Source organism: Microtus ochrogaster, linkage group LG8, assembly GCF_000317375.1.
Source record: "Microtus ochrogaster isolate Prairie Vole_2 linkage group LG8, MicOch1.0, whole genome shotgun sequence".
NCBI classification, from domain to species: domain Eukaryota; kingdom Metazoa; phylum Chordata; class Mammalia; order Rodentia; family Cricetidae; genus Microtus; species Microtus ochrogaster.
The window spans coordinates 10329428-10355860 of record NC_022033.1 but is presented as its reverse complement, the minus strand read 5'-3'; the positions used below and the strand labels follow the sequence as shown (position 1 = coordinate 10355860).

The following is a 26433-nucleotide window of genomic DNA, read 5'->3' as shown; positions in this document are numbered from 1 at the left end:
CACCATGCCTACTTAGGCAAGTGACCCTGACCCTTTCTACTTGTATTTCAGATTACCAGTTGGGACGAACTGACAGGAGATGCAGAGAGGGAAAGAAACAGCGGTCTCCTGCAACTGTGAACTAATACTTACAGTCACAAAATTACATGCACAAAAAGGCAAGGACCTCTGGGACTAAAATTTCTTAGAAAAATCTATAGAATCTTTAAGCTTAGAGTTCCAGGCGGTTTCTAAAGTGCAAAGTGGCAGCCTGTGTGGTGAAGGTGAGTGACTGTCAGATTCCATCGAAAGCAAACAGGAGTGATGGGATTCTTTCAAAATGGCTTTTATTGAGACACATTCAGAGCTTCGGCACCATTTCCATCTGGGAACCCATTCCCATTGCAGTGGCTAAACCCTTTTTGGTGCTGGAGGTCTCACACCCATCCATCCACTTGGCAAGGCAGCACCAGAACTCAGCTATGATGTCCAGACAGGACAAGTCCGACCTCACTTCCATGCTCCCTGCAACCATCTCATTAGTGTTCCTTGCACATTTTAGGCTAAATTTCCACAAGTGGGAGGTGGCTTAAATACCAGCTGGTGTTTCTGATTGGGTGTCTGTAGCACGTAGTGATGAAGATAATACTCCCTGAACCATAGTTGCACACATTCATAATGTATCCTGGCAAGACTGATTTCAGAAAGCTCGTGCTAGAATTGTACATTTCCTCTACTAAAAGCTTTTTCTTGGAAAGAGGTTCAGGAGTCCTGGAAGGTAGCCTGAGTTCTCTAAGGCAATGTTGCTGAGAGATGGCTGACCTACCCCACTACCCTAAATGCTAGGCCACTTCTGCCTCCTTACTGCATTCTGAATTTAGCCTGTTCTTGGAATTCCCTGCACAGTCAATCTACCAGCTCCTTCAGTGCCAATGCCCCCAAATGTGTGCTCTCCAGTCTTTCTTGCAAAGCAGTTGTCTGTTTGGTACAACTGTTGCCATAAGGTGGGAATGAATGGTATGCAGGGAAGAAAGACCACCAGAGGCCAACATATTTATATCTGTCACCATCGACATTTACATAGACCCAAGTTTTGCTCCTTATCAAAGGGGAACAGAAAACCTCAAGGATGTTTACTTTTGCAGCAAAAGGAAACATACACACGCATGAAAACAATTTGTAGCTGGTACCTGGAGAGAGAGCATGCTTTAGGCAAATGACAGATCGTGGTTTCCCACAAGTTTTCTTCATAAGTGTGGCTTCCATCTCTACTCAGGGTGCTGGAGCATCAAACAGCATAAGATGTAATGGACACACAGGGCTGTCTTGTGTAATAAAAGCAAATATTTACATTAAGCACAATACAGCAATTTATTTAGATGCTTAAAATGAATACAAAGGGAAATAAAGACCACAAAATCATACATACTACAACAGTGTGTCATATATTAGATGGTATAAATGAATACACCCAGCGGTGCTCAACTAAAGAGGAAACTAAATATCCCAAATGTAGCACTCAACCGTGCTTGCGGCTCTGACACAACACTCTTACAGATCTAAAAGGTGTCAAAATTAGTAGTTGTAAAATCAATTCTTGCATGTTATTTTAGCTTAAAAGGTCTCAGAAAGAGATCTGAAATATCAGTTTTGACAACTGTAATGTCAAGGATACTCAGAACAAGAAAAAAAAATCCTATAATACAGGAGAGTCCAGATATATATCTTATGTGGCTGGCCTCTGTTGCAAGATTGTACAAGGTTATGTGCAAAAACTATGTCTGTCCAAAGGTCCATACTATCGCAGGGTCAAGCTTCTGCTAGGTAAACTAGATATAGCATTTATCACACAGCAAGGGCAACACTAAAAACCAATCTATGACGGGCACACAGTAACAGTGTCATAAGCATCACTTGAGGTCTAAAAGACTGTACAAATATACATTTCAACTATTCAGAATGAATACATGAAAAAAGGTCCATGTTTCTACTAGACACACTGGACTGGTAGCATGTATGCCCGCCCTGCACTACTATGTGATCAGGGTAAGGCTTTCCCAGGACATCCAACCAAATATCTTACCAAGGGAAAGAAATGCTGGAAAAGCAAACAATGAACTGCTTTTCCCTGTGAGCATTCATGAGTCGCCAGCTTATTGGTTTTTCACTCTTCATTATTGAATCTACCAGAGAAGGGTCTGAAGCAAGATCAACCAATCACATGTCATAGACATAGAAATAACCACTGGGACTGTAGTGGTCATATGTCCCCAACAGCCTGACTGACCAGTCCTTGCAAGGCAGTGCCAGTTAAAAGACAACTCTGCAATCAGAACAGAGGTCCAAGATGCAACATGGCCCATGTGCTGAGATGTGCCAGGCCCCTCAGGCTTGCTGGCTGCTCAGTTTTACTCCAGTTAAGCTGCCATGCATGGGATCAGCAACTCCGTCAGTCATGCTGTCAAACTGCTCCCCATCCTCACTGTCAATTGTGCTATTCTGCCACTCAATCTGTGGGTTTGGTAAGCGCTCTGCATTCTCAGATGCATTCTCCCACTGTGACTGGTCCTTGGACCAAAACCCTTCAACTTTTCCATAGGAACTATTCTTCCATTTTAACTGTTCTGTGTCATCTTGCACCGTAGCCTTTTTTTTGGCAGCTGGCTTACTGCTCCTTGCATCTTCACTCTGGGAAGACTCATCAGACCAGGTTCCTGGTTTCATCTCACATGTGTTATCCTCAAAGTCAGAGATCTGTTGGGAACCAGGCCCACTCTCAGATGGTGAAGCACCATCTTTCCACTCAACTACATCATCTTGGTCTACCTCACTGTCAGAGGCATCATGCATTAGTTTGGTTGGCTCCTCAGTCAAATGGATAGTTTCATATTTTGAACCATCCTCCTCCTCTTTTTGGTCTAGCTTCTCAGATTCCAAAGCATCCTCAGGAATGACCTTCGGTACATGCTCCTCTGGATTATCACTAGGAATTTTAGGCTCAACTTCAAAGACAGGGTCAAAAGGGCTGTGGCTTCCATTGGATTCTTCTTCTAAATGCTCAAAACTATCTGAGAAGCTGTCGTCTTCCTTCCCAAGGCTAAGCTTTTTGTCAGCAGTCTTACTAGCATTGACTCTTGAGTCCTTCTCGTCATGATTTTCAAACAGCCACTCAGCATCAAAGTCCATCTCGTGTTTGACTTTATTTAATTCTTTCATGTTAAAGCCTAGCAGCACACCGGGCTTGTACTTCTCACAGTCACGAACACACTTCTTTCTCTTGTTACTGAAATGGGAAGCAATGTCACTCTTCCACAGCCACAGACTGGCAGCTAACTTCTCAATTTCTCTCCTGGTGGGATAGGGCTGTTTGTTGAAGTATTTTGTGAGGAAGCTTTTCCTAGCTTCGTAAGAATCATCTTCATGACCCTTGGGGTCTAAAGCTAAAACAACAGGCTCTTCAGGCTTCTCTTCAAAGCAGCTGGGAGAATCACTGTCATCCTCCAGCTTTCGCTTCTTTAGCAGAGGAAACTCCACCTGTTCATAGGTGCGCTTCACGGGAGCCAGGCCTGGAGACTGATTGAGCCGAGAAGGTGCGTTTGTTTTGTCCTGGCCATTCTGGGTTTTTCCAACACCCCTGCAGTGGACTAGATGCAGGGTGATGGTTGAGGCTGTCATGTTGCTAGTATACACACCAAGGCAATGGATACATTTGTAGGTTAGCTTTTTCTCAACTGGATGAACTGTCTGAATAACTTGGTGTCTTTCTCGTAAATGATGTGCAAGTGCATCAGATATGGGTCCTTTTAGGATTGAAAAGCAAAGAGGGCAAAGGGTTTTCCCAACATCTTTTTTATAGGGCACTGCAGCTTGAGGTGAACTTTTAACAGGGACGTCTGCTTTTTCCTGAACTTTTGGCTGTGGCTTTGGAGGAACTGGGGCATTATTTTGGGCATGGTAAGCAACTGATTCGGCTGGGGCATCCCTCAGGTTGTATGTGGTCACCAGAAGATGGATGTTGGTGTGACTCCCCTGTTGCAATGTCAAATCAAAGCTCAAAGTAGAATCGGTTTTAGGTCCCATCTCTTCATCAATGTGAACCATTCGCATGTGTGCTGCCATCTTTTCCACATCATTGAAGGTTGAGCGGCAATATGGACAAGACAGACCATGAATTAACATATGGTTGAGCAGGGTATCTGTGGGCAAATAGCGATTACAGTAGAGGCATTTGCTAGTAAAATTGTGTATTTTCATAATGTAGTTAGCTACTGCTGGGACTTTCTCAGCTTTATGCTCCTTTTCAAAGTGAACACTATATACATTCTCAGGGAAAAGCTCGTTACAGATTGTACATATTTTCCACTTCTGAGTAGCACAATGGTTGCTTGGAGGAGGACCTGTGGCTGCTGGTGGAGGTTTAGAACCGGATTGACCTAATACTCTAGAAGCCTGTGACTGAGACACAGAGGGAGACTTCACCTGGCCTGGGGGTAGAGAGGTGGTACTGGCAGTCTGCAAGGAGTACCTGGCTGCTGCTGGGGGCCTCTGCTCAGCACCAAGCCCATACGACCTCCCATTTCCACTTGGAAGTAGCTGTTTGACAGACTGAGACTGCTGAGGAATGGAAACTGGAGCATTGCCACCTAGACCCAGTCTCACTGACTGGCCAACACCATAGCTCTGGCCTACAGATTTGACTCCATAGTTGTTTTGCTGCAGGTGAACATTGGACATCATATTGACTCCTGCTGAGTTTAAGTTAGGCTTTGGTATTGACAATCGATTTACCATCTGCTGTGATGGCAAAGACCGGACATTTCCAGAAGCAAGGGAACTGATTCTTGGTGGCAGTCCCATGCCCTTTTTCTCTTGAGGTTTGGGAGCAATCAGCATCAAGGGTTTGGCCCGGGGAACTACAACATTTGTGTGCCCAATCATGGCAGTGACCTGATAGCCTATCCGTTCATGGTCCTCAATGACATGCTGTACCAAAGCTTCATAGGACTTAGGCATGAAAAGGCATCGCTTGCAGTGGATGTTACACTCTTCTCGGGCATTTGCACCCAGGGGGACAGCACCATTGAGTGATTTTTCTCCTGCCTTTGCTATGTACGGTGCTGCTACATGCTGAAAATGTTCCCTGTAGATGTGCTTCCTGACAATCTCATATAGAGGGTCTCGGTAAGTGCACTTCTTGCAGTAATACACGGCTTGCTCTACACTGTCAGCCTGCTTGGGTTTAAGGCCATCGTTTTTGTTTTTATCTTTGAAAGTGCTGAGGCTGCTACTCGGTGCGCTGGAGTTTGGAGCATGAAATATTTTAATGTGTGTTTCCAAAGTCTTTTTATCTGCATTGAAGGTACAGTAAGGGCAATTAAGGAGAATCCTATTTTCAAAGTCTTCACTATGAACATTCCGGAAATGACTTTTGTAGGCAGAGAAGAATTTTGAGGAAAACGGACAAGCACTGCAGCAAAAAGGTTTTGTCCGATAGTCCTAAAAAATAAACGAAACAAAACAAAATAGAAACCAGAATGAGAAGGCCACTTGAGGCAGGTATTTATTTATAAGTTTTAGGCACCTCCCCCTAGGCATTCCCAGAAATTCTTCAAGGCAATGATTTTTAGAGGTTTCTCCTGCCAGAAAACTAGAAAGAGAAACTCAACTCAGGTGCATTTTGAACCAAATACCTTTATTTGTGTCCCTGTGTAAATTAAAACTCAGTGCTAAGTTCTTGTCAATCCTCTAAAAATGGCTAGTCATATTTGCTGGCTGGTTTCGGAGAGGTGTCAAAGGCATTAAAAAAAACAAAACAAAAAAAAAATAGGTTTCAAGAAAAAATATTTTATAGCTAAAAACAACCAGTATAAAAACCATGTAAACCCCTCATTTTGTGGTCCAGTAATTTGCTCAGGCTTCAGACACAGGAACTCATAGGTCCATATACCTTTATAAACAACACAGGTATACTTTTCTCTTTCCCACCATCCAACAATTCTCATTAAAAAACAAAACAAAAAACCCAACAAAAAACCCCTACAGTTTCTTCTCCAATCTAAAGCACAGTGAATTTAGACTTCAGTGTGGATCAAAAGGCTCCAGACTGGAAACACTGGCCTCTTTCTACTTCTTCTCTGGCAGAGCAGCTTCAAAAAGGCCAATAAGGGCTGAAGAGACAGTTCAGTGGTTAAGAGTACTGGTTGCTTTCACAGGGGATCTGGGCTTGATTCCCAGCAACTACAAGGTAGTTCATGCAGTTTCATGGTGTTCTCTTCTGACCCGAGGGCAGCAAGCATGTACACAGCACACAAATACACATTAAAGCAGACACACATCAAAAGTTCTTTTTTCCCTTCAAAAATGCCAATAAAAAATTATCAGATTATGGTGGTGTATGCTTTTCATACCAGCACTGGGAAGGCAGAGAGGCAAGTAGATCTTTGAGTTCGAGGCGAGCCTGGTCAGGACAGCCAGGAATACAAAGAGAAAACTCTCTATCAAAAAACACCAACCAACCAGCAAATAAATGGCCAATGAATTAATTAGCAGCTGCTTTAATTCAGCTAAGGAATTATCTGGAGACAGTCTTATAGACAGACGGCAGAGTGTTCAGAAGCCATGGTGTACTACAGAGCACACTGACATTAGGGATCAGTTTTCAGAATTAAGACATCAAATAGGTAAATATATACATGATAAGCAGTCATCTTTTCTTGTGTGTGTTTCATGAACTGTTTTGAACCAAAAGGAGTTTCTCTGCGCTCTTTCAAAGCTCCTCAGCTGATGTAGTGGTGTATGTTTTTAATCCCAGTCCTAAAGGCAGAGACAGGTGGATTTCTGAGACCAGTATGGCCCAGGTTAGAGAGACCCTGCCCTCAAAACCAAACATCATCTAGGAAGGCCTTCTCTTAAGAATGCTGCTGCCGGGCGGTGGTGGCGCATGCCTTTAATCCCAGCACTCGGGAGGCAGAGGCAGGCGGATCTCTGTGAGTTCGAGGCCAGCCTGGTCTACAAGAGCTAGTGCCAGGACAGGCTCCAAAGCTACAGAGAAACCCTGGGCATTGAGTACAGAATTAGAAAGGGAATTCACATCTACTTTTCTCCATGGACAGAAGTACCATTTACAATATTATTATCAATCATATTTTCTTTCTTTCTTTCTTTCTTTCTTTCTTTCTTTCTTTCTTTTTTTTTTAAACAGGGTTTCTCTGTATAACAGTTCTGTCTGTCCTGGAGCTCACTCTATATACAGAGAACTGCCTGCCTTCTGTCTCCAGAGTGCTGGGATTAAAATTGTGTGCCATCTCCGCCTGGACTATTATCACATCTTAATTATGGACACACTGGCATCAGTTAACTATCCTGAATGCAAAGGTACAAAAAAATATCCTGTCACTGCCATTCTAGGGGATTACCTACTACACCATCTTCTAAAGATTAGGTGTCATCAGAGGGATAAAGAAGTGTAAATAGAAGGCTGAGTGTAACCCAGCGGCGCTGCCAAATGCCTCTAATCCTAGTACTCAGGAGGCAGAGGCAGGCAGCCTATCTAACTTAGAGGCCAGCCTAGTCTACAGAGTGAGTTCCAGGGCAGTTAGGGCTACAAAGAAAAGTTGTCTCAAACAACAATGAAACAAACAAAAACACTGATCTTGACTTTTCTCGAGGAAGCAAGGGCAGCAACAGAGACAGGATAGCAGGTGGGTGGCTGCACAAACAATGCTAAGAGTGTTCCTTAGAAACAGAAGCAGGAAGGCGCCAAGGAGGGAAACTCATACACCACAGGTTCCCCAACTTTGCTATTTCAGTTTTTTTGGGACACGATTTCATTTGCCCAGGATGGTTTCAAATTTGTTACACAGAATGACCGTGACCTTTTGATCCTGCCTTCACCTCTCAAGCACTGGAATTAAAGGCATGTGCCGCCATATCTGGTTTACGTGGGACTGGAGAGCAAAACCAAGGTTTTGTACAGGACAGGGAATGCTCCAACTACTGAGCTCCAGCCTTGGTTCCAACTTTAGAAATTTAAGAAACAAAAGTTCTGTTCATTCTTTTAGCTTGAAGTTTCTGTCCAGCAACAGGTGACGCCTCAGGGGCCTTATACACAGGAAAATGGGATGCCCGCGCTACTATTCATTTTCTAGGGTAGGCCACTGCCCTGTCAGAGTTGTCACTATGAAAGGCTCAAGTGGGAAATGGACAGTCCTAGGAGACTTACCTGATTTTTTGTAAGTGAAGGGTCCCACAGTCCTACATCCTCCCATGTAGTGTTTTTCAAATAAAAGTCATTAGGTTCAAACTGTTTAAAATCCTAGAAAAACAGTGAGAGAAATTAAAAAAAAAACATAGTGGTATCAAGCCCAACCTGACTTGACACCTAAATTCTACCTCTTTAACCAGGCACAGGAGGGTCAACCACTGAGAACTAATGCAGTGGGGCCGAGGCTCAGCAAATGAGAAAGGCACCTGGCCAGGATTCCAGAGGAACTGCCCAAGTGCAGATGGGAAGGCTCTAGCCCTACAGCAGCTCCATTAACCACATAACTCACCAGCCACAACACTAGGTGGAGGAGGGGCGTCTGCTAATAGCTCTGGAGGAGCAAGAGTCTAGCTTGGCAACACAAACAAACAAGCAAATCAATAAATAAATAAATAAATGGAAGGAAGGGTGGATCTAGAAGAAAATTCAGATTTTTAAACCAAGAAAGTAAGCAACATGCCGTTCAACTTACACTCTAATGTGAAATCCCCCCATGATTAAGAAGAAAGCAGCGTGAATGGTTCACAGCTGTTGGTAGAAAGTTAAACACGTGCAAACTTCAGAGTGCCTATTAGCTCTAGCGGGAGGAGCAAACCCGGTACAGGATAGGAAAGATACTTGACTATTTGCATATTTATTTGGAAAGGTTTCACCCACCCCCAAGTACAGATCCGTGTGTCTCTGAAGAGTTACTTCCACCCTGGAACAAATCACTAGAAGCCATTTTTGAAAAGCTTTGGTTTCCAGGATACACCCCTGACTACTCTGAGTGGGATTCAGGAGAAGAGACCTTGTTCATGAATGAAATGTCTATTAATTCTACCTGACCCGTGTCCTTAGCAGTTGTTCCATGCCAAGCATTGTGCCGGGCAGTGGGATAAATGGCTAAGCAAGGCCACTTTAGTCTGGCCAGTAGAAACCTAAACTGTGGGGGAAATCGCTTTAAACGCTTCAGTTGGAGGTTGGGTCCAACTACTTGTAAGATCTGTAGCAAGGTGATCTGGACAAGGAGGAGACGACTCTGTCTATCCCATGGGGCTTGAAAAAGCTCAGAATAAAAAGGCTAGGGAACAGTCTGGAAAGGCCAAACTGCTACACAAGGGCAAGATAAGTCTTTGATGGGCCAGAAGGCTGACAAATGCCAAATCCTAAGGAAAGAGATGACAAACACCTAGACAACTGTACCTCAACAATCAGGTCAATGGAAACAACCCAGGCTTATGAGAAGGAAAACAGGCTCTGCAGTCCCCAATGCCTCTTCCCTAACTGTGAGCCTGAAATCACTGCTTCCAATCCCCATTTCATAGACTGGAGATAAGAATTCCTAGAGTCCCCTGAGGTTATTTCAAGGACCAAGTTCATATATAGTTTTAAAGCACCTCTTGCACTGTGTATATTTTCCACGCTGTAACTGTTTTTGCCTCAGGATGCAAAGATGAACACACTTTCAGGAAAGGGAGTAAGCTCTACTAAATAAGAAGGTTTTGGTGAAGCTGAAAGTGCAGTTAAATTCACCCTCACACCTAACAGTGAACATCTTGCCCATGGACACAGTAACGGATCAGAAGCTGAGTCACATTAAAATTTAAAAATGGCATGCTACTTACTTCTATATGTTCTTTACAGTATTCCAACCCAATGTCACTAAGTATTTTTTTCACAGTTTTCCGGGCTTTTCTTAAACTGCCAAGATTGTTGACAGGAAGTTGGAACATAGTTTCTATTGGAAAAAAAAATTTAAGTCAAAGTCAAAACATGAACAACTTGTCAAAGTTACTAATTCCACTGATGACAGGATCCCAAACCCTGGCTCCTTCAGGTGAGAAGATGTACTCATCTAGTTTATGGAGCACTTAAAGCAGGCAGGCAGGCAAAGTGAGTGCTTGTCAGCCTTTCCTATCTTGTTAGAGGACATTTTTACCACGAGTCTAGGCGCACAAGTCTGATTAGGCTTTAACAACCCTTTAAGAGATGAATTTGAAGTTGGAGAATGAAACAGCATCAGTTAGCTATCTCAAGCCAAATCAAGTGTGTTTCTCCTTGTGATGTCGAACCTACAAACCTATAAAGCCACTCAGAACACCACAGCGTCACAGTACCGCACAGCACTGAAGGGAAGATTTTGCTTTCTGAAACGTCAAGGTAACAACACTCTCACAAAAGCAACATGACATTCAATGACTCTATCTCCTCAAATCGAAGTTCCAAATGATGCTGTGATCTGCTCCTTAGGTGTCAACACACCTGGGCAAAGGGCTCACATGGACCATGGCAGAGATATTAGATGAAGGAAGCCATGCTGTGGCTTCAGAGCACATGGTGACTGCTGTAGGCTTTCTGGGATCTCTTAAAAAACAAAATGCTTGTTGAGTGAGTGTCTGTGTGTGAAGCATGTAAGGAAATCAAAAAGTTGCTCGACTGTTCTAAACACAAAAGCAGAAAGAAATGGAGATCCATTTTCCAAGTTTCTTAAAAACAAAAAGTACTTGTGTTTTAGAAAACTGAATTAGTACAATTTGAGGTGAGATTTTTTATAAGTCTCTGAGAATATGATCTTAACTGTTTAAATAGTCTAAATTCAACATAATTTTGCAGAATAAGTAGCTTTAAGACCAAAGTCAGCAAAAAATCCACACCAAAGCACCAGCGGTTGGGATTAGACAAATCTCAGTTTCCTAACTATAACCATCAGTTTTACCGGCCGCAAGCCTGAACCGGGAATGTTCACGTAAACAAGTCCCAGATACTCTAGTATAAAGGCACCAATTACCATTTATTTCTCCTTCACACTCCCTGAGCCTTATACCAACCCAAGGAACAAGGTTTCAAAGAAAATACTAGTCCATGTGAATTACTACACATGACATGAAAAAGGACTCAAAGGTCCCTTATGTTTTTTCCTCAGGTCACTATCTTTAAGTACTTTAAGGGTCAGTTTGGGCTAGGTGATAACACATTGGCAACCCCAATTCCAGCACTCAGATGGATAAGGCATAAGGACCATGAACTAGAAACCACCTCTATAGTGACACCTTGACCAAAAATAAAATAAAACAAAATAATAACAAAAAAGGAATAAGTTCAAATCAGTAGTTGGCTCCAGAATGTATTCATGCTACCCATCTAACTTTTTGTTTAAAATGTGTAAGAAGGACAGCCCAAGCCTCAACACCTTTTTGAACTAGAAACCTCAACAAGGAGACTGCATTTTGAAAACAGAGAAAAAACAAAATCCCTACAGTACATACAGAGGGCAGAGTGGTGATATATACTCTCTCCCAATCCATCAATGGGCCCCAAGCCCTGCTCAGCCTTTTGGTATGTTATGCTGGCAGGGTCTAACAGGTCCTTACCAAGGAGACCCTCCTTTCAGCACAAGGCACTAAGAGGGCAAATTGTCCAACCTAATAGAACTGCACTCTTGTTCATCTATCACTTCAGGACACCTCAACTTTGCAGGTCATGCTGCTGGGAGCACACAGTAGACCCTCAGGCAGCAGGTTTTACACAATGCTTTGTTCAGCCTCAGTTGGAACAACTCCTGCCACAAATAATGTCTTGTCAGTCAGGATTCAGGTGAGCAACATCTCTTCAGTACACAAAGCTGTTAATGTGCTCAAAAGCTGGGGTGCTGGAAAGCAGAGAGGGAAATGCCCGAGGCAGCGGTCTCCTCACTGTGCCCACATCTCTTTCTAGACACATGAGCAAATGTGCTTAAGCTCTGTTGCCACCCAAGTCTTTGCAGAATCAACAGGCAGTGGAACACAGAAAAGAAGTGAATTAATCAAAGGAAAAACGGGATTGATGAGAACTTTGTCAAAACATCTAGTAATGTCCCGACAACCCAAATTAAAACACTATATATAGATTCAATTGCTAAATTCTGTAATAATTTTGGGGGCAGACCAGTTAGTTTAGTTGGTTAGAACATGGTGCTAATAAAGTAATGCGAGTGTTTTAGTCACAGCCATGCACTAACCGGAAGAGATGCACTGAATAGGCTGACCTCCAGCTCACAAGCCCTGCTTGCCTCTGGGGTGCTGGACTAAAGGCATGTGCCACCTCTCTCAGCTCACATCAATTTCTGAGAATGATTTAAATTAATTTTGAATGAATGAGTCACACCCCTTTCTCAATCTCACCTACACCTGAAGAGGAGGGCAGGAACACCACAGTTTAACCCAGGTCAAATACTTTGTTTTATTAGAAAGCAAGAGTCTAATGGCTGCAATGAAAATCTGAGATTCATTTTGTCCCTAAGGCTATATATAATTAAAACCATGTAAATAATATAGTATGCCTGATCTTCTCTGCCATGCCCCCCCCCCCCAATTATCAAAAGCTATTACTTCAAACGCCAAGAGGGTAAAGAAAAGACAGCCCAGCTGTAGACCAACCCTGTACAGGGACAAGACCATAATCCAGTATCGGTACTGGGCAATAGCAGGACCTATGAACTGAGAGACTAATTACAGCTTCTACCTGGAGAAGGACCCAACAACAGTGACAAGGAAAGGTCTGCAGACCCAAGTGGAATGAGAAACACTAGTAGGGATTGTCTAAATCAGGGTCCCCGCAGAGCCACCAAGTCAGGATGGCACCAATGACCCTTATTTTTAGAACTACAGAAGATCAAACAACAAAAACAAAATGACAGAATACAGACGGGCTGGCAACTCTATAGAGTAAAGCAGCTATACAGTGTTCAGAAAGCCAAGGATTTAATTCCCTGCATAACAAACAACCAACCCACAAACAACTCCATCAAGTAAAACAAACAGAAAGAAGGAACCTTTACAACCAGGTGGAAACATTTTGACCCTCAATCAACCAGTCCAGCTTACACCGAAGCTACTGGGTGGATGTAAAAGTGTGCCCTTAAAGCCATCTTGTTTCAATATGTAGTTAAAAAAAAAATACTTCTGTATATGGGCGGTTTTGTCTGCATGTACATTTACATACCAAAAGAGGGAACTGAATCCCAAGGGACTACCATGTGGGTGCTGGGAATTGAACTCAGGACCTCTGGAAACAGGGCTTTTAAGCATTGAGCCATCCCTCCAACCCCCTCAATACGCACTCTTACTTGATGTTTCTAGACCTCTGAGTATCCAGGCTAACTGAACACACTCCAATTGCCTCCAATTGCAACAGTAAATATAACAGTCAGCCATTATACTGTATTTGTATCTTTTTTTTTTTCTTTGTAAATAAACCCTACAAAGCCTTGCTAGAGTATTTCACATCTAGCAAGCCACCCTATCAAAAGGCTCCTTTCAGTCTGGAAGCGATCACCTACCACTGGGAAGCAGTTCACCCTTTCCGGTCAGCATGGGGAGAGCCCTTCAGGCGCTCCCACAGAAGCTGCTCTAACATCTTTCCCTTTTATCCTTATCCCCCTCTCTACTGCAACCACCAGTGACTGATTCTGGCTACCCAGGGGCAGAATGTTCTTGATTAGATAAAACTGCAACAAGACAGATTAAATAGAATCCAGGAGCTAGAGAGACGGCTCAAAGGTTGCTTTCAAAGAGAACCCAGGTGGGGTTCCCAACACCCACACAGCAGTTCACAACTGTCTGTAACCCCAGTTCTAGGGGATCCGATGCCCTTTTAGGGTTTCTGAGGCCACCAAGTACAATATAGTGCAGACACGCAAGCAAAATGTACACAAACACAAATTAAAAAATGTGAAGAAAAATTTAGGTCTAGGGCTAGCCAGTTGGTTTGGTCAGTTAAAAAAAAACTTGCATGGCGATTTGAGTTCAATCCTTGGGACCCACATGATGGAAAAAGACAGAACTCACTCCTATAGTTAATTCTCTGACCTCCACACATGCGTCATGTCACCCCCAATAAACAAATGTATTTAAGCCTGTGATGACATAAATGTACTGTTTTCAGAACTACTGTTAGACATCAAACTTTCAAATAAAAGACACTTCCCTCTTCTTACCTCTCCCACCTAATTGATCAATTCTTTTGCCAACCCTTGTCACCTCCTCAGTGATCTTCAAGTCATTCCTCAATAGATTCGTCAATTTCCCTGGTTGGCCCCATGTGAACCCCTTACTCTGGATGTGACAAATGCAGGTGACAGAGAGCAACACTAATTCTAGACATTACTTTAAATTAATGCTCCTAAAATAGCTATGTTTGGCAAAAGCCACTTCTCACATTTACAGGTAACTAGGAGAGAAAATACCACACCTGAGGTGCTGTGCCAGAAACACCACTGCCACAGCTGCACCAGCCCCAAACCCAGGAGTTCAATCAAGAATTTGCATACAGGGGGCTGGAGAGATGGCTCAGCGGTTAAGAGCATTGCCTGATCTTCCAAAGGTCCGGAGTTCAATTCCCAGCAACCACATGGTGGCTCACAACCATCTGAAATGAGGTCTGGTGTCCTCTTCTGGCCTTCAGGCATACACACAGAAAGAATATTGTATACATAATAAATAAATAAATAAATATTAAAAAAAAAGAATTTGCACACATCTAAGGTCAGCTAGATGATCCCATAATATCCAAAAGAGAACAAGCACACAGCTGAGGACAAGGCGTGCTCTCACATCAGCTGGGATGCTAATGGCTACTAAGTAAACGACACTGAAGGTTCGTTTCCTTTAAAAAAAAAAAAAAGTTAAACTTGTGTATATAGGACACACATGGGCAGGTCAGAAAATGGCTTTTAAGAATGGGTCTAAGGAATGAGCCATCTTGAAGAAATCTTTCTATTCAATTCATAGCGCTACTGTTTCAGAAACAGAAAATGGTATCCCTGACAGCTTTTCTTCAGTGCTAGCTGAAATCCAGTGTCTTATACTCTACCACTGAGCGTTACACCCTCTCCAAGCACGTGACAACTTTTCAAAAACCAAGTGTCTTCTATCACTCTAAACTACTGAACTGCATGCTATAACTGAGAAAGTTGTTACCAAAGCAAAACCCCAAAATATAAAGTAAAATTCTTACATCACTCAAAGGCATGACAACACAATATAGAGTCTTTTAGATTTTTATGCACATTAATTAAATTTTCCTTTTTGTGTTAAGAGACTAGATCCATATTATTGCATAGGCTAAGTGTTATACCCCAATAATGTTTTCCCTTTTATAATCTATTTGGGAGAGCATGCCTGTAATCCCAGCATTTTAAAAGTGAAGGCAAGAATTTCAGTTCAAGTTCATCCTGGACTACATCTGACCTGGTCTCAAAAGACAAGAAATAATCTAGTACCAGAGATGGGTCAGCAGTTAACTATACTTGCTGCTCTTGCAGAAGACAAGGCTTCAGTTTCTAGCACCCACACTGAGTGGCTCACAGTCACCTGTAATTCTACTTCCACAGGCAACTGGACAACTTCTAGTGGCTTCCCTGGACATTACTGCACGCATGTGGCACACATACAAACACACATTTAAAAAAAAGGCTGGCATTGAGGTGGTCAGTGGTTAAGAGGTAACAGCTGCTTTTCCAGAGGTTCCCGAGTTCAATTCCCAGCAACTACAAGGTGGCTCACAGGCATCTATAATAGGACCTAATGCCCTCTCCGATCACACAGGCATACACGCAAATAGAGCACTCATATACTTAAAATACATAAACATTTAAAAGCAAAACAATTCAAGATCAACATCAACAACAACATATGAACGCATAGCCCTGGCTGGCTTCCTATGCACAGAGATCTACCTTCTTTTGCCTCCCAAGTGCTGGGATTAGAAACTTGTGCCAACACACCCAAAGCCTGAAGGAGATAATTTTTTTTGGAAGATAGGGTTTCTCTGTGTAGCTCAGGTTGTCCTGGAATTCACCATGTAGACCAGGGAGATAATTTTAAACAGTAATCGGTGTTAAAAAACCAGGGGAATCACTGACGGCTCTTAGTCAAAAAAAAAAAAAAAAGGTGATTACTGTACACCTGTTAGGATTTTCTGGAATAGGATGAGTCTCTAGAGCAAGATCCTGGATATAATCTAGAAGGGAGATCTTGGCACATCTACAGAACACTTTAGACACTGTTAGCGAGTTATTTTGCTGAAATAAAGCAAATGGAATCTGTCTGGGTGGCCCCAAAACTTTTAAAAGTACTAAATAAACAAACAAAAACCAAAAAATCCTAGCCAGCTTTCTTGGCAAATTGGCTCCACTTTTAGACACCAAGAGCAATGCAGTGTATCATTAACAATGAAGGTCTTCATGCCCTCTGCCTCAGAAGACAAATTACAAGTTTGATCATGCTTTTGTTTGGCAAAATTGAGCATGTGAATTCGCACAGACAACCCTCAGAAATATCCCATGTGTTGAATTTAAATTTCACTCTTCATTTCTTTCTAGTAGTTTCATGAGTTTAACTTCAATAAAAGGGAAAAGTGAAACGGGAGCATTCTCAAGTGCACAGACCCTCACAACTGCTGCATACCAAGAAACTACCCAATGATAAACTACTTAGCAATAACCTGCTCCTCACATCAACAGCTATCAAAATTACAATGACACTGTTTTAGCAGTTTTCATTTTAGATGATAACCATGGATGATTTTAAACATTCAATTTTTTCATTGTTACTTCCTAATTGTAATTTTGCTACTGTTATGAACTGTAAGGTAAATATCTGGTATGTGACTCCTTATGGGGTTGAGACCCACAGGTTGATAACAGCTACCTAAGATATAAGACACCATTTCCTTATTCAAGACAAATACCATCCATTAAAAAAGACATTCTTAGCCGGGCGATGGTGGCGCACGCCTTTAATCCCAGCACTCGGGAGGCAGAGGCAGAGGCAGAGGCAGGCGGATCTCTGTGAGTTCGAGACCAGCCTGGTCTACAGAACTAGTTCCAGGACAGGCTCCAAAGCCACAGAGAAACTCTGTCTCGAAAAACCAAAAAAAAGAGACATTCTTGACATCCCTGCCACCTATTATTAGTGGCTGCTACAAAGCAGGAGCTCAAGACACGGACCAAATGAACAAGGCCTTGCCCGCTCAAGGCTCACAGACAGGACATCCAAACACCAACAGCAAAAGAAGTGCTAGTCAGAAACATCTCCACAAGTAGCAGCTGCTGATGGGGCCTGCCTCCAAGCTAGTGAGCATGGCCATGGTGCCAGAGGCAGGGAAGCCAAGTCCTAGCAAGTCCTATACTGAGTCTGAATGACCACCCTGCAAAGGCAAAGTTGGAAAAGTGGGTTGATGATTAGATAGGGGCCCTGAATGTGAGGTTACAGTCTGCTGCCAGGTCTACTTACAGGAAAGAGAAAGCCACACACACCAACACACTAACATGGGTTTTTGTGTAATTAAACCTAGACAAGTCAGGCAGGGACGAAGTTATATTCCCGATACTCAAGAAGTGACATTTTAAAGGCACTTTAATAGTTTCAGTCTGGTTGTCTGTGATACCAGAATTAGATGACGTGAGAACCACTCAAGGCATTGTTAAGAACATTGGACTTGCCGGGCGGTGGTGGCGCACGCCTTTAATCCCAGCACTCGGGAGGCAGAGGCAGGTGGATCTCTGAGTTCGAGGTCAGCCTGGTCTACAAAGGGAGTTCCAGGACAGGCTCCAAAGCTACAGAGAAACCCTGTCTCGAAAAACCAAAAAAAAAAAAGAACATTGGACTCACTCACTTGTCTCTCAAAGGCCTGTGAAGTTACCAGTGCATTAAGTGTGAGGTAAGACAGTGAGGGCGCAGCAAAAGAAGGGCACAGAACTATTTCAGGTGCAACTTATGGCAAAACTTTTTTGTCTCTTTCGGTGGGACAGTTGTGTTCACAGACCAAAACATACCTGGTTTGATATATAGACTTCAATGTCAAACTTCTTGAGAGATAGGGTTGTTAATAAAGCTGCTATTTGCTAGAAAAGATGGTAAAATGCAGTGAGTGACTGAAAATCTACCCAGGAGCCAAACAGATCTGTGTGTTGAGTCCCTTGCTCTGTCACATACTAGCCCTGTGACCCTAAAAATGTCACTTAGCCTTTAGAAGTCTATTTCCTAAAGGGATATGACAGGGCTGGATAGAGTGATCTAAGCTCTTGCAGGACTCAAATTTGGTTCCCAGTACTTATGGAAGCAGATGTGTTTTTCTAGACTCTACAGGTACCCACAGAAATGTAGCACATGCTCACAGATATACAGACAAACACATTAAAAATAAATCTAAATCTTTCCCAGTGTGGTTGTGTACAGCTTCATTCCAGCAGTTAGGAGAAAGAGGCAAGTGGATCTCTGAGTTTGAAGCCAGCCAAGACTATACAGTTGAGACCCTGCATCAAAAGAAAAACACACACAATCCCACTGTTCAAATGTCAGGATTAAGCCAGGCCAAAATAGTTCTCATTATTTCCTCAAGTCAGATCAAATACTTTGAAAATTCTAATAACCTTGTAGAAAACCTAGGCTATCATATTCCTGAGAACCAGCTGTAGTTGCCACAGTAACTTCTCTCTGTAGACAGTATAATATGCACCTGTACTCACAGACACACTTCAGTATTTTTTGGCAATAATTTAGGCAGACTTATTTGAATCATTCATGTTAGCACATTCTTGTCTTAATATCCAGTGGTACTTCAAATGCTTATCTAACGGAACTTTTGCACACACTTCACACCTAAATAAGTACTTATAAGATTCATATTCCCAAGGAACAAAGTGAAACAGAGACAATGTGAAAGGTGAGAAACAAGGTCTTCCCTTAGCCCCTCATCAATTTAAGAACTATTATTTTATTTGAAAAGATGACATCTCAGTGAAATCATCTTTAAAAAGAAAATCTGGATGAGGACGCACATTAAGAGATGTGCCTAAAGTTAGTGCATGATAGGGAAGGTGTCCCACCCCATCTCATTGTAAACACGACTGTACAAGGCAGGGACATATCTAGAGTAGTCAGATGCTTGTGAAGAGCTCCACAGGCTTAGAGGCACTTCCTTGTCAGTATAGTATAGTGACAACCTGCTTTAAGAGGAACCTGAAAAAGAGCAATCTGAAAACTCAGTTGACCTATGCACAGCAAGTGTCAGGAGAGCAAAGAAAGCATCCTTGTATCTCAATGCTGTGTGACTAAGTTATTTTAATACTCTTAGTTTATCTATCAAAACCACTCAAGGAATAACTTTTCACAGCAATGAGAAATTATTTTCTGCCATGCTATCAAGCTGTTTTTCTAAGCCACCCCTCAGAGTCAAGGCATGTTTTTGAGACGGGGTTTTGCACTTCTCAGGCTGGCCTTTAACTTCTCATGTAGCTGAAGAATAGTAACTTCCCATCCTCCTGCCACTACTTCCTGGGTATTGAGAGTACAGGAAAGCCATGTATCACACACAGGGATTCTGAGTGCTAGCAATTCAAGGCAGCACCCCCCCCCCCCCAAAACTATTGGAATGTAGCAGTTCTCACCACTTGCTGGGGCAACCAGAGGCTTTTCATTTGCCTTTTGTGCCTGCTGTTTTTAATGATTTGGGACACTTTTTGCACCACAGCATAGCTCACCTTTCACAGGAGTAAGAACTCTATCTATTCAGAATTCACAACTGCAATTTAAAATTTAAATAGAAGCTGAACAGCACCACAGGTAAGGTTTTCCTGGTTTATTGTTTCAAGAGACCAATCACAAAGCTCTCCAGTCAGCAGCTCCTACCAAAGAGAACATTACAGACTCCCACAGGAAGCACAGGCTCAGTAGAGTTTGGAAGGAGAGGACAAAAGCTGCGATTTGCTCAGCAGAGTGAAAGCAGGAACCAGACAACCCAAAGCGTTGGGGGGAAGCAGCAGGACCTAAGCAAACTCCCCTTTCAGACCTTGGCCAGGTTAACTCCAGAAGCACTACTGCAACCCACACACCTCACACCCAGACTCTCGCCAGGATGTGACCTGGTTAATCAGAACCCATGCAGGTCCATGGGTGTAAGTAGACAGCAGCCAACAAGCCAACAGCTTACAGAAGCATCTAGTGTCCCAAGTACTGGCTGGAAAGATGGCTCAGAGTTATGGCTCCTCTAGGACTCAAGTTGAATCCCCACCACCCACAGTTCACAACTACCTGTAACTCCAGCTTTAGGGGATCCAACTTCCTCCCTTCCAACTTCCACAGGCATCAGGCATACACACATGGTTCAGACATGTACAGACAAAACACTCAGACACATAAAATAAAATAATCCAATAAATAAATAGCTTTAAAGTGTTCCAAGCACAGGCCTGGACATCTGACAGAGCCCGTCAGATGTAGTAGAACTTTGATTCTCTACTTAAAAAACAAAGACAGTGTTCAAAGAATGGTTTTTTAAACACTAGAAATCCGAACTGATAAAACATTTACATTTCACTCTTCTTTTTACTTATCTTTAATTGTGTATTCATGTGTATCTGTGTGGGGGTGAGGGCATAACCGATGGAGACCAGAAGGTGGATACTCCGGAGCTAGAGTTACAGATGGTTCTGAGGCCCATGACAAGGGTGCTGGGAACTCTGGTTCTCTATAGGAGGACATATCCTTAACCACTGAACCATCTCTCCAGCCCTAATCTTACCTATACTCTAAAACTGAGTAATGGGTCCCTATCCCTACCAAAGGCTACCAGCCATATCACATGAGAATTGACACTTAACTCCCACCAGGAGTCAATTACAAATCTATACACCCTAGCCTAAAGAGAAAGTTTCATGATGTATAGAGATTCAGCCTTCCTTCAAAAGCTATTTCCCGAAGTCTTATGCACTCTTCTTATTCCCCAAACACAGTTCTGGATCATTGTGATCTTCTTCCCAAGTTCCAGGATTGCTCTACCAACTAACTGTCTTGGAAGGGAAAGATGAGCAACACTAGGGAAACATGGGAGTGCCTCTCAAATGGCAAAGGACTATGATCACACGTGGAGACGAAGGAACCTTACTAGTAAAGTACTCATCTTACACTTTTCACTGACAAGACGACGACTGTGGCTCACATTCTGTCTGAGACCACCCTTCCCACCACCCCACACATCCTCTGCACAATCAAGTTGATGTAGCCACCACTAATTTTAGGAAGCAGGCTAATACATTAGAATCTTTCCTTACAATGGGACAGAATATAGTCTCACTAAATTGGAAGATAGAAAGGCAGGTAGGTTGTGAAAAGGGCAGGTGGGAGGAGCATTAAGACACTCAAAAATAACAATGCCAACCCTCTCTCTGAACAAGATAAGTAAACAAAAGCCCATGGCCACAAAGCCTGAGCAAGACTTGGATGGCTTATTTAAGTGGGAGTTTCCACAAAAAGATAGGAAATGCCAATTTGCAAACAAGTCAATAACCCTACTGAAGTATCCATTTGGTTAGCTAGCATTAGCTTATACTAACTTCATAAACCACACTTCCATACTGACAACATGAAAAACAATACAAACTTCAGCGAGGGATGTGATATTAGCTGCAGGGGCAACAGTACAAGTCCTTACAAAACCTAGGGAAAAGTCTTCCAAGTTTATGTAATACCAACAAAATGTCAAATTCTTTCAGTCTCACTAAAATTATCCACATTAGGGAGCAACTTTCCCCCTACATGTCTTCTGGGCAAGCCAATGAAAACTAAACTCTTATTGAAAAGTATTTTAGCTTCCAAAAAGTACAAGAGGCTTTATGACATGCATGTTTTGACTTGAACAAGTAGCTTACTGTACAACAGTCAAGGACACTATAGGGAAAACAACAAATGATCTTCTAGTGTTAAAAAATTAAAGTTTCAATTTTTCTTTATGTTAAGAATTACCAGAAGCCACATTTCTAATACTTAAATATATTTTATTTGTATTGAGCGTGACAATCATTCTCAACTCTTAAAAAAAAATCCCAACTGTTTTTTAGCTGGCTAAGAACACATTCATATACACCCAATTAACGAACTCAACATGCTAGGGCTTCAACTACAATAATGCAAAAAAGATACACCAAAAAGACATCACTTAAATTTGTCTAGTTTTTCATTCTTTTAACTACCAAATAGTAGCCCCTACTTTTTCATTTAAAATAGACCAGCTATTTCTCAAATTATAACTTTTCACAACTGAATTTGTATTGTAGATGTCAACATTTAGATAATCAGCCACCATAATTCTGAATATTTTTGTGTTTTAAAGACTGAATACTTTTTTTAAAATATTTATTTATTCATTATGGATACAATAGTCTGTTTGTGTGTACGCCTGCAGGCCAGAAGAGGGCACCAGAACTCATTACAGATGATTGTGAGCCACCATGTGGTTGCCGGGAATTGAACTCAGGACCTTTGGAAGAGCAGGCAATGCTCTTAACCACTGAGCCATCTCTCCAGCCCAAGACTGAATACTTTTTAACAGTTATTTAAGAGATTTGCTACAAAGAAGTTAACAAGTTTCATCTGTGGTATACTGTATACATCTACACTTTCAGTAGTTAAACTTATTGGTCAATTACTTTTAAGCTTTTGTGGAAACAAAATCTGTTCAACATTGTCAATTTTTTTTTCTGACTTTGGTTTAAGGAGAAAAAGGAATCTAAACAAAAATGAGTCCATGTGGGTGTTTTATAAAATCAACCAATGATTTCAACAACCTTGCTGACTGCATTTCCTATGCAAGGTCTTGAGAACCAAGATTTAAAATCTGGTTATTTTCAACACCTAGCAGAAAAAAAATCAAGACAAGAGAGTTCAACAGAATCCTCACTTTCCCTTTCCTACTCTAGTCAACTGAAGCTGTTCAGAACATCCTTAGTTCATAGACTATAAATCTCAGCTTTCACTGGGCTAGAGATGGCTCAGCTCTTAAGCGCACTGCTGCTGTTACAGAGGACCAAGTTCGATTCCCAGCACCCACACAGCAGCTCACAACCATCAGTAACTCCAGTTCCAAGGGAATCCACTGGCACTGCATGCACACAATGCACATAAATACAAAACACACATCTAAAAACAAATTTCCACTTTCAAACTCAAACAGTGCCAGCCCTCCCCCCTTTCATGTCAAACCCAGTTAACTGCTCAAACTGAAGAGCACACACGTTCTCTGAAGGAAAAATGACCACCACAAGGATACTGGCTAGCACTATATCTCACTTATTAGAAAGAACAAAATTACATCCGCAAACTTTGTCTTCAAACATATATTCAAACTTTATTATTATTCATTTTAAGAATTAGGTAACTAGGGCTGGAGAGATGGCTCAGCAAGGTTAAGAGTATTGGTTGTTCTTTTAAAGAACCCAGGTCCAATTCCCAGCAGCACCCACAATAGCAGTTTACAATTGTCTGTAACTCCAGATCCAGGGGGATCTGGCATCCTCACACAGGAACAAACTCAATGTACATAAAAAATAATTCCTTAAAAAAAAAAAAAAACGTAGCTATCAAATAGTAGATTACAGGTCAAAATGACATGCCTAACAAATACTAATACAGTATGTCAAGATGCCTAATAAGCCTATTTATATTTAATGTTGGATCCCATAAACATGAAAAATGAGTGAATGAATATAGTGTGAATCCGATGCAGTCTCAGAGCAATACTGGCAGTAAGGCACCTCCTTTCACTCAGCAAAATGTTACCTGCTGGCAACTAACAAAAAAAAAAAAAAAAAAAAATCACTTTCAGGAGCGAAATGGTTAACTATATATCATATATATCCATTTGGAATCCCATAAATTTATCTTGGCATGTCTATGTAGGAGGTTTGTACTAGTAGAATAAAGTAGCCACAGGTGTATCAACACCCACTGTCAAAAGTCCCAAGCAAGAACAAGTTGCATGGAAATCAGATCAAGTCCAGGGCTCCTACCAGACTGTCTCCATCTCTACCCATGATCCATTCTTCCCAGTCCCTTTGAATCAAGTAATTAAGGCTTTCAGAAGCTTAACAAGTCTTGAGTTTAGCTACTTAAAACTCTATGTCCAATAGTGCAGAAAGCAAATGATTATAATGTCACTATCAAGTTAAAATTTTCTCTTAAAAGAGCTGTATTTCTTAAATGTTCAGAACCTACTACTGCAACCAGCTTTAAGTGGTTCCTTGAGAAACGTGCTAAGCTGAAATTTTGGAAGTGTAGGTTTGGTGGTGACCAAGGAGGAAGTCTCCAGCTTCCCAGATGCTGCAGTCCCCACCCTCCAAAATGATATACCCACCGGTGTGAATTGACAATGTAGTCCAAAGAGCAAAGCGGGAAACGGAGTCCAGATCCTCAAAATGGCAGTACAGGGAATAACCACTAGGCCACCTATCAGTTCAGTACAAAAAGTGCAACCCTGTGCATCACGATGTAAAAGTTGGGGCCTAGGTTTTGTACTGTGCATCTCACACCTATGGAAATAACAACAGGAGTAAAATCTACAGAAATCCACACACCCTAAAAAAGTGGGTGTGCACCAAGACTGGTGTCAACACTTGCAAAGGCCATTGGCTTCTGAGATAATGTACTGCTGGAAGGCTGAAGTTGGAAGGCAACAAAAATTTGCAATCAACTCTACTAAGTTGGACAATGAAGAACTCAATAGGGACCTGATGTTTACCAACAAAACCTTGCAAATCATGACACCCATCTCTCATGGCTATGAAAATCACCACCCCCAAAAAACCTCTCAAGAATGACTTTTCACTCTCAAAAGAGTTGGAGAGATTTGGACTGACCAGTGATACTTCAAGCCCATTACTTGCAGGCTTTAAACAACCCCCTTTACCATCTGGCCTAGAAAAGAGAAGTCGACACATTCCAACCTTAAGGTGAAAGGATTCTCGAGAAAGGGAACCTATGACCTAAGGATGCGCACCAAGATGACTGATCAGCAACCAAAGTTTAAGGGTGAATAGTTTGGAAAGAGTAAAAAAGAACTTTCCAAACGTTGAAGTGACTTTCTTAAAGAAAATCTCTCTTTTGACTTAATCCTTCGCCATGTTGCTGTCAGCTCAACTAAGTGCAAGTCTTGCTGGGCCCATTTTCGCGTGGTCTGTAGAAGGCGCTGTTAAGCACATCCTGTTCTAGTTCTGGGGCCCTTCCCCCCACTCTGCAGCCTTACCCAGTGCAGAGAATGCGCCCCCTACTGACTCCAACACTCACTGCCTTTAACCGACTTGGCTGCGGTGCATTTTGGGTGGGGGCTGATATTTTCTTCATGGCCATAAACCAGAAGCAACAATGCAGATTTATAAAGAAACTGCACAAAGCTATCCAAGAGACACCCCTCCACACACACCATTTTGAAGGTTCAAGATACAGGCACAAGAAACACCAGGGATGGGAACTGGGCGTCTGGGGCTGGACAGCATTAAAATGGCTAACACAGGAAACAGTCTGGTTCTTTTTCCCTCCTAAGCCTTTGTCTGTGAAATGGGGTTATGACAAGAACTGTCCAGAGGAACTAGTGGTTGAAGAGCACTGAGAAGATACTTGGGGTGTGTGGTAGGGAGCGAGGCTAAAATGGGTATTAGACTCCAGAGCCCGATCTTAGAAGAGGAAGAGAAGCAATCGCGCCTTTTCTACCAGACAGGCATCCAGGTTGGGGGGTGGGGGGAGAGAAGGGTAGGCAGCCCAGAGGAAAGAGGAGGCGAATAAGAGGGTGCTCAAAGAACTACTCCCCATTCATTGCATTCGACAAACATCTTTTCGCGGCTTTCTGGATTTCCATTTTCTGACTGCAAAGTTGAGGCTCAGAAAAGCTCTAAAGAGGCAGTGCTGACCAGGAGGCCGAGATCGAGTGCAGGACTGGTGAAGGACTGTGGTTGGCAGGATGGGAGGGAAGCTGGCATGTTGTTGGGGTGGCAAAGACTTTCACTCCGTGCCATGCACTCCCCGCCCCCCGGGCCTTTCCCTCCCCCCCCAAGCCTAGGGTGGGCTGACCTGGCAGAAGGCAGGTTCCGGGGGCTGGGGGCGTGCGTGGGGGGGGGAAGGGGGCGGGAGGGGATTAGTTCTGGGGGGGACGAGAGAGCGGGGTACTGCTGGGGGCGGGGTGCGGGAAGATGCCACCAGCCGCAAAAGCCTCGGGCGGCCGGCGGCCTCGCGGGGCGGAGAAGGGGGTCGGGCTGCAGGAGGGCAGAGGCCGGTCCAGAGCGGTGTGTGCGCGCGGAGTACAATGACCGCGCCCGGGCCGGAGGCTGGCAGGGCAGGGCCATGGGCTTACCTTGGCTCGGCCTCGAGGCGTGCGCGGGGCCGGCGTGGTCCGGGGCCCGGCGG

At 42.8% G+C, this 26433-nt stretch overlaps 1 protein-coding gene across 3 annotated transcripts; it reads right to left on the bottom strand.

Annotated features, from left to right (window-relative positions):
• Positions 1-1331: 1331 nt before the first annotated feature.
• Adnp (activity dependent neuroprotector homeobox) lies at positions 1332-26427 on the bottom strand. Of its 3 annotated transcripts, none has more exons than XM_013352130.2 (4): positions 26381-26427; positions 9850-9962; positions 8201-8293; positions 1332-5475 (listed from the first exon to the last, which is right to left on the bottom strand). In XM_013352130.2, the coding sequence occupies exons 2-4, from the start codon at positions 9955-9957 to the stop codon at positions 2365-2367; spliced, it is 3312 nt and encodes a 1103-aa protein (XP_013207584.1). In that variant the 5' UTR covers positions 9958-9962; positions 26381-26427; the 3' UTR covers positions 1332-2364. The 3 variants fall into 3 exon arrangements, with proteins under 3 accessions (XP_013207584.1, XP_026643113.1, XP_026643114.1); XM_026787312.1 differs by lacking the exon at positions 26381-26427 and adding an exon at positions 24392-24547; XM_026787313.1 differs by lacking the exon at positions 9850-9962.
• Positions 26428-26433: the final 6 nt, after the last annotated feature.

Excerpts from the sequence above, each read along its gene's own strand:
- Adnp (XM_013352130.2), bottom strand. The coding sequence starts at position 9,957 with ATGTTCCAACTTCCTGTCAACAATCTTGGCAGTTTAAGAAAAGCCCGG. Across the intron at positions 8,294-9,849 it reads ACTGTAAAGAACATATAGAA|GATTTTAAACAGTTTGAACC; the intron begins GTAAGTAGCATG and ends CTGTTTTTCTAG. Across the intron at positions 5,476-8,200 it reads CTTCACTTACAAAAAATCAG|GACTATCGGACAAAACCTTT; the intron begins GTAAGTCTCCTA and ends TTTATTTTTTAG.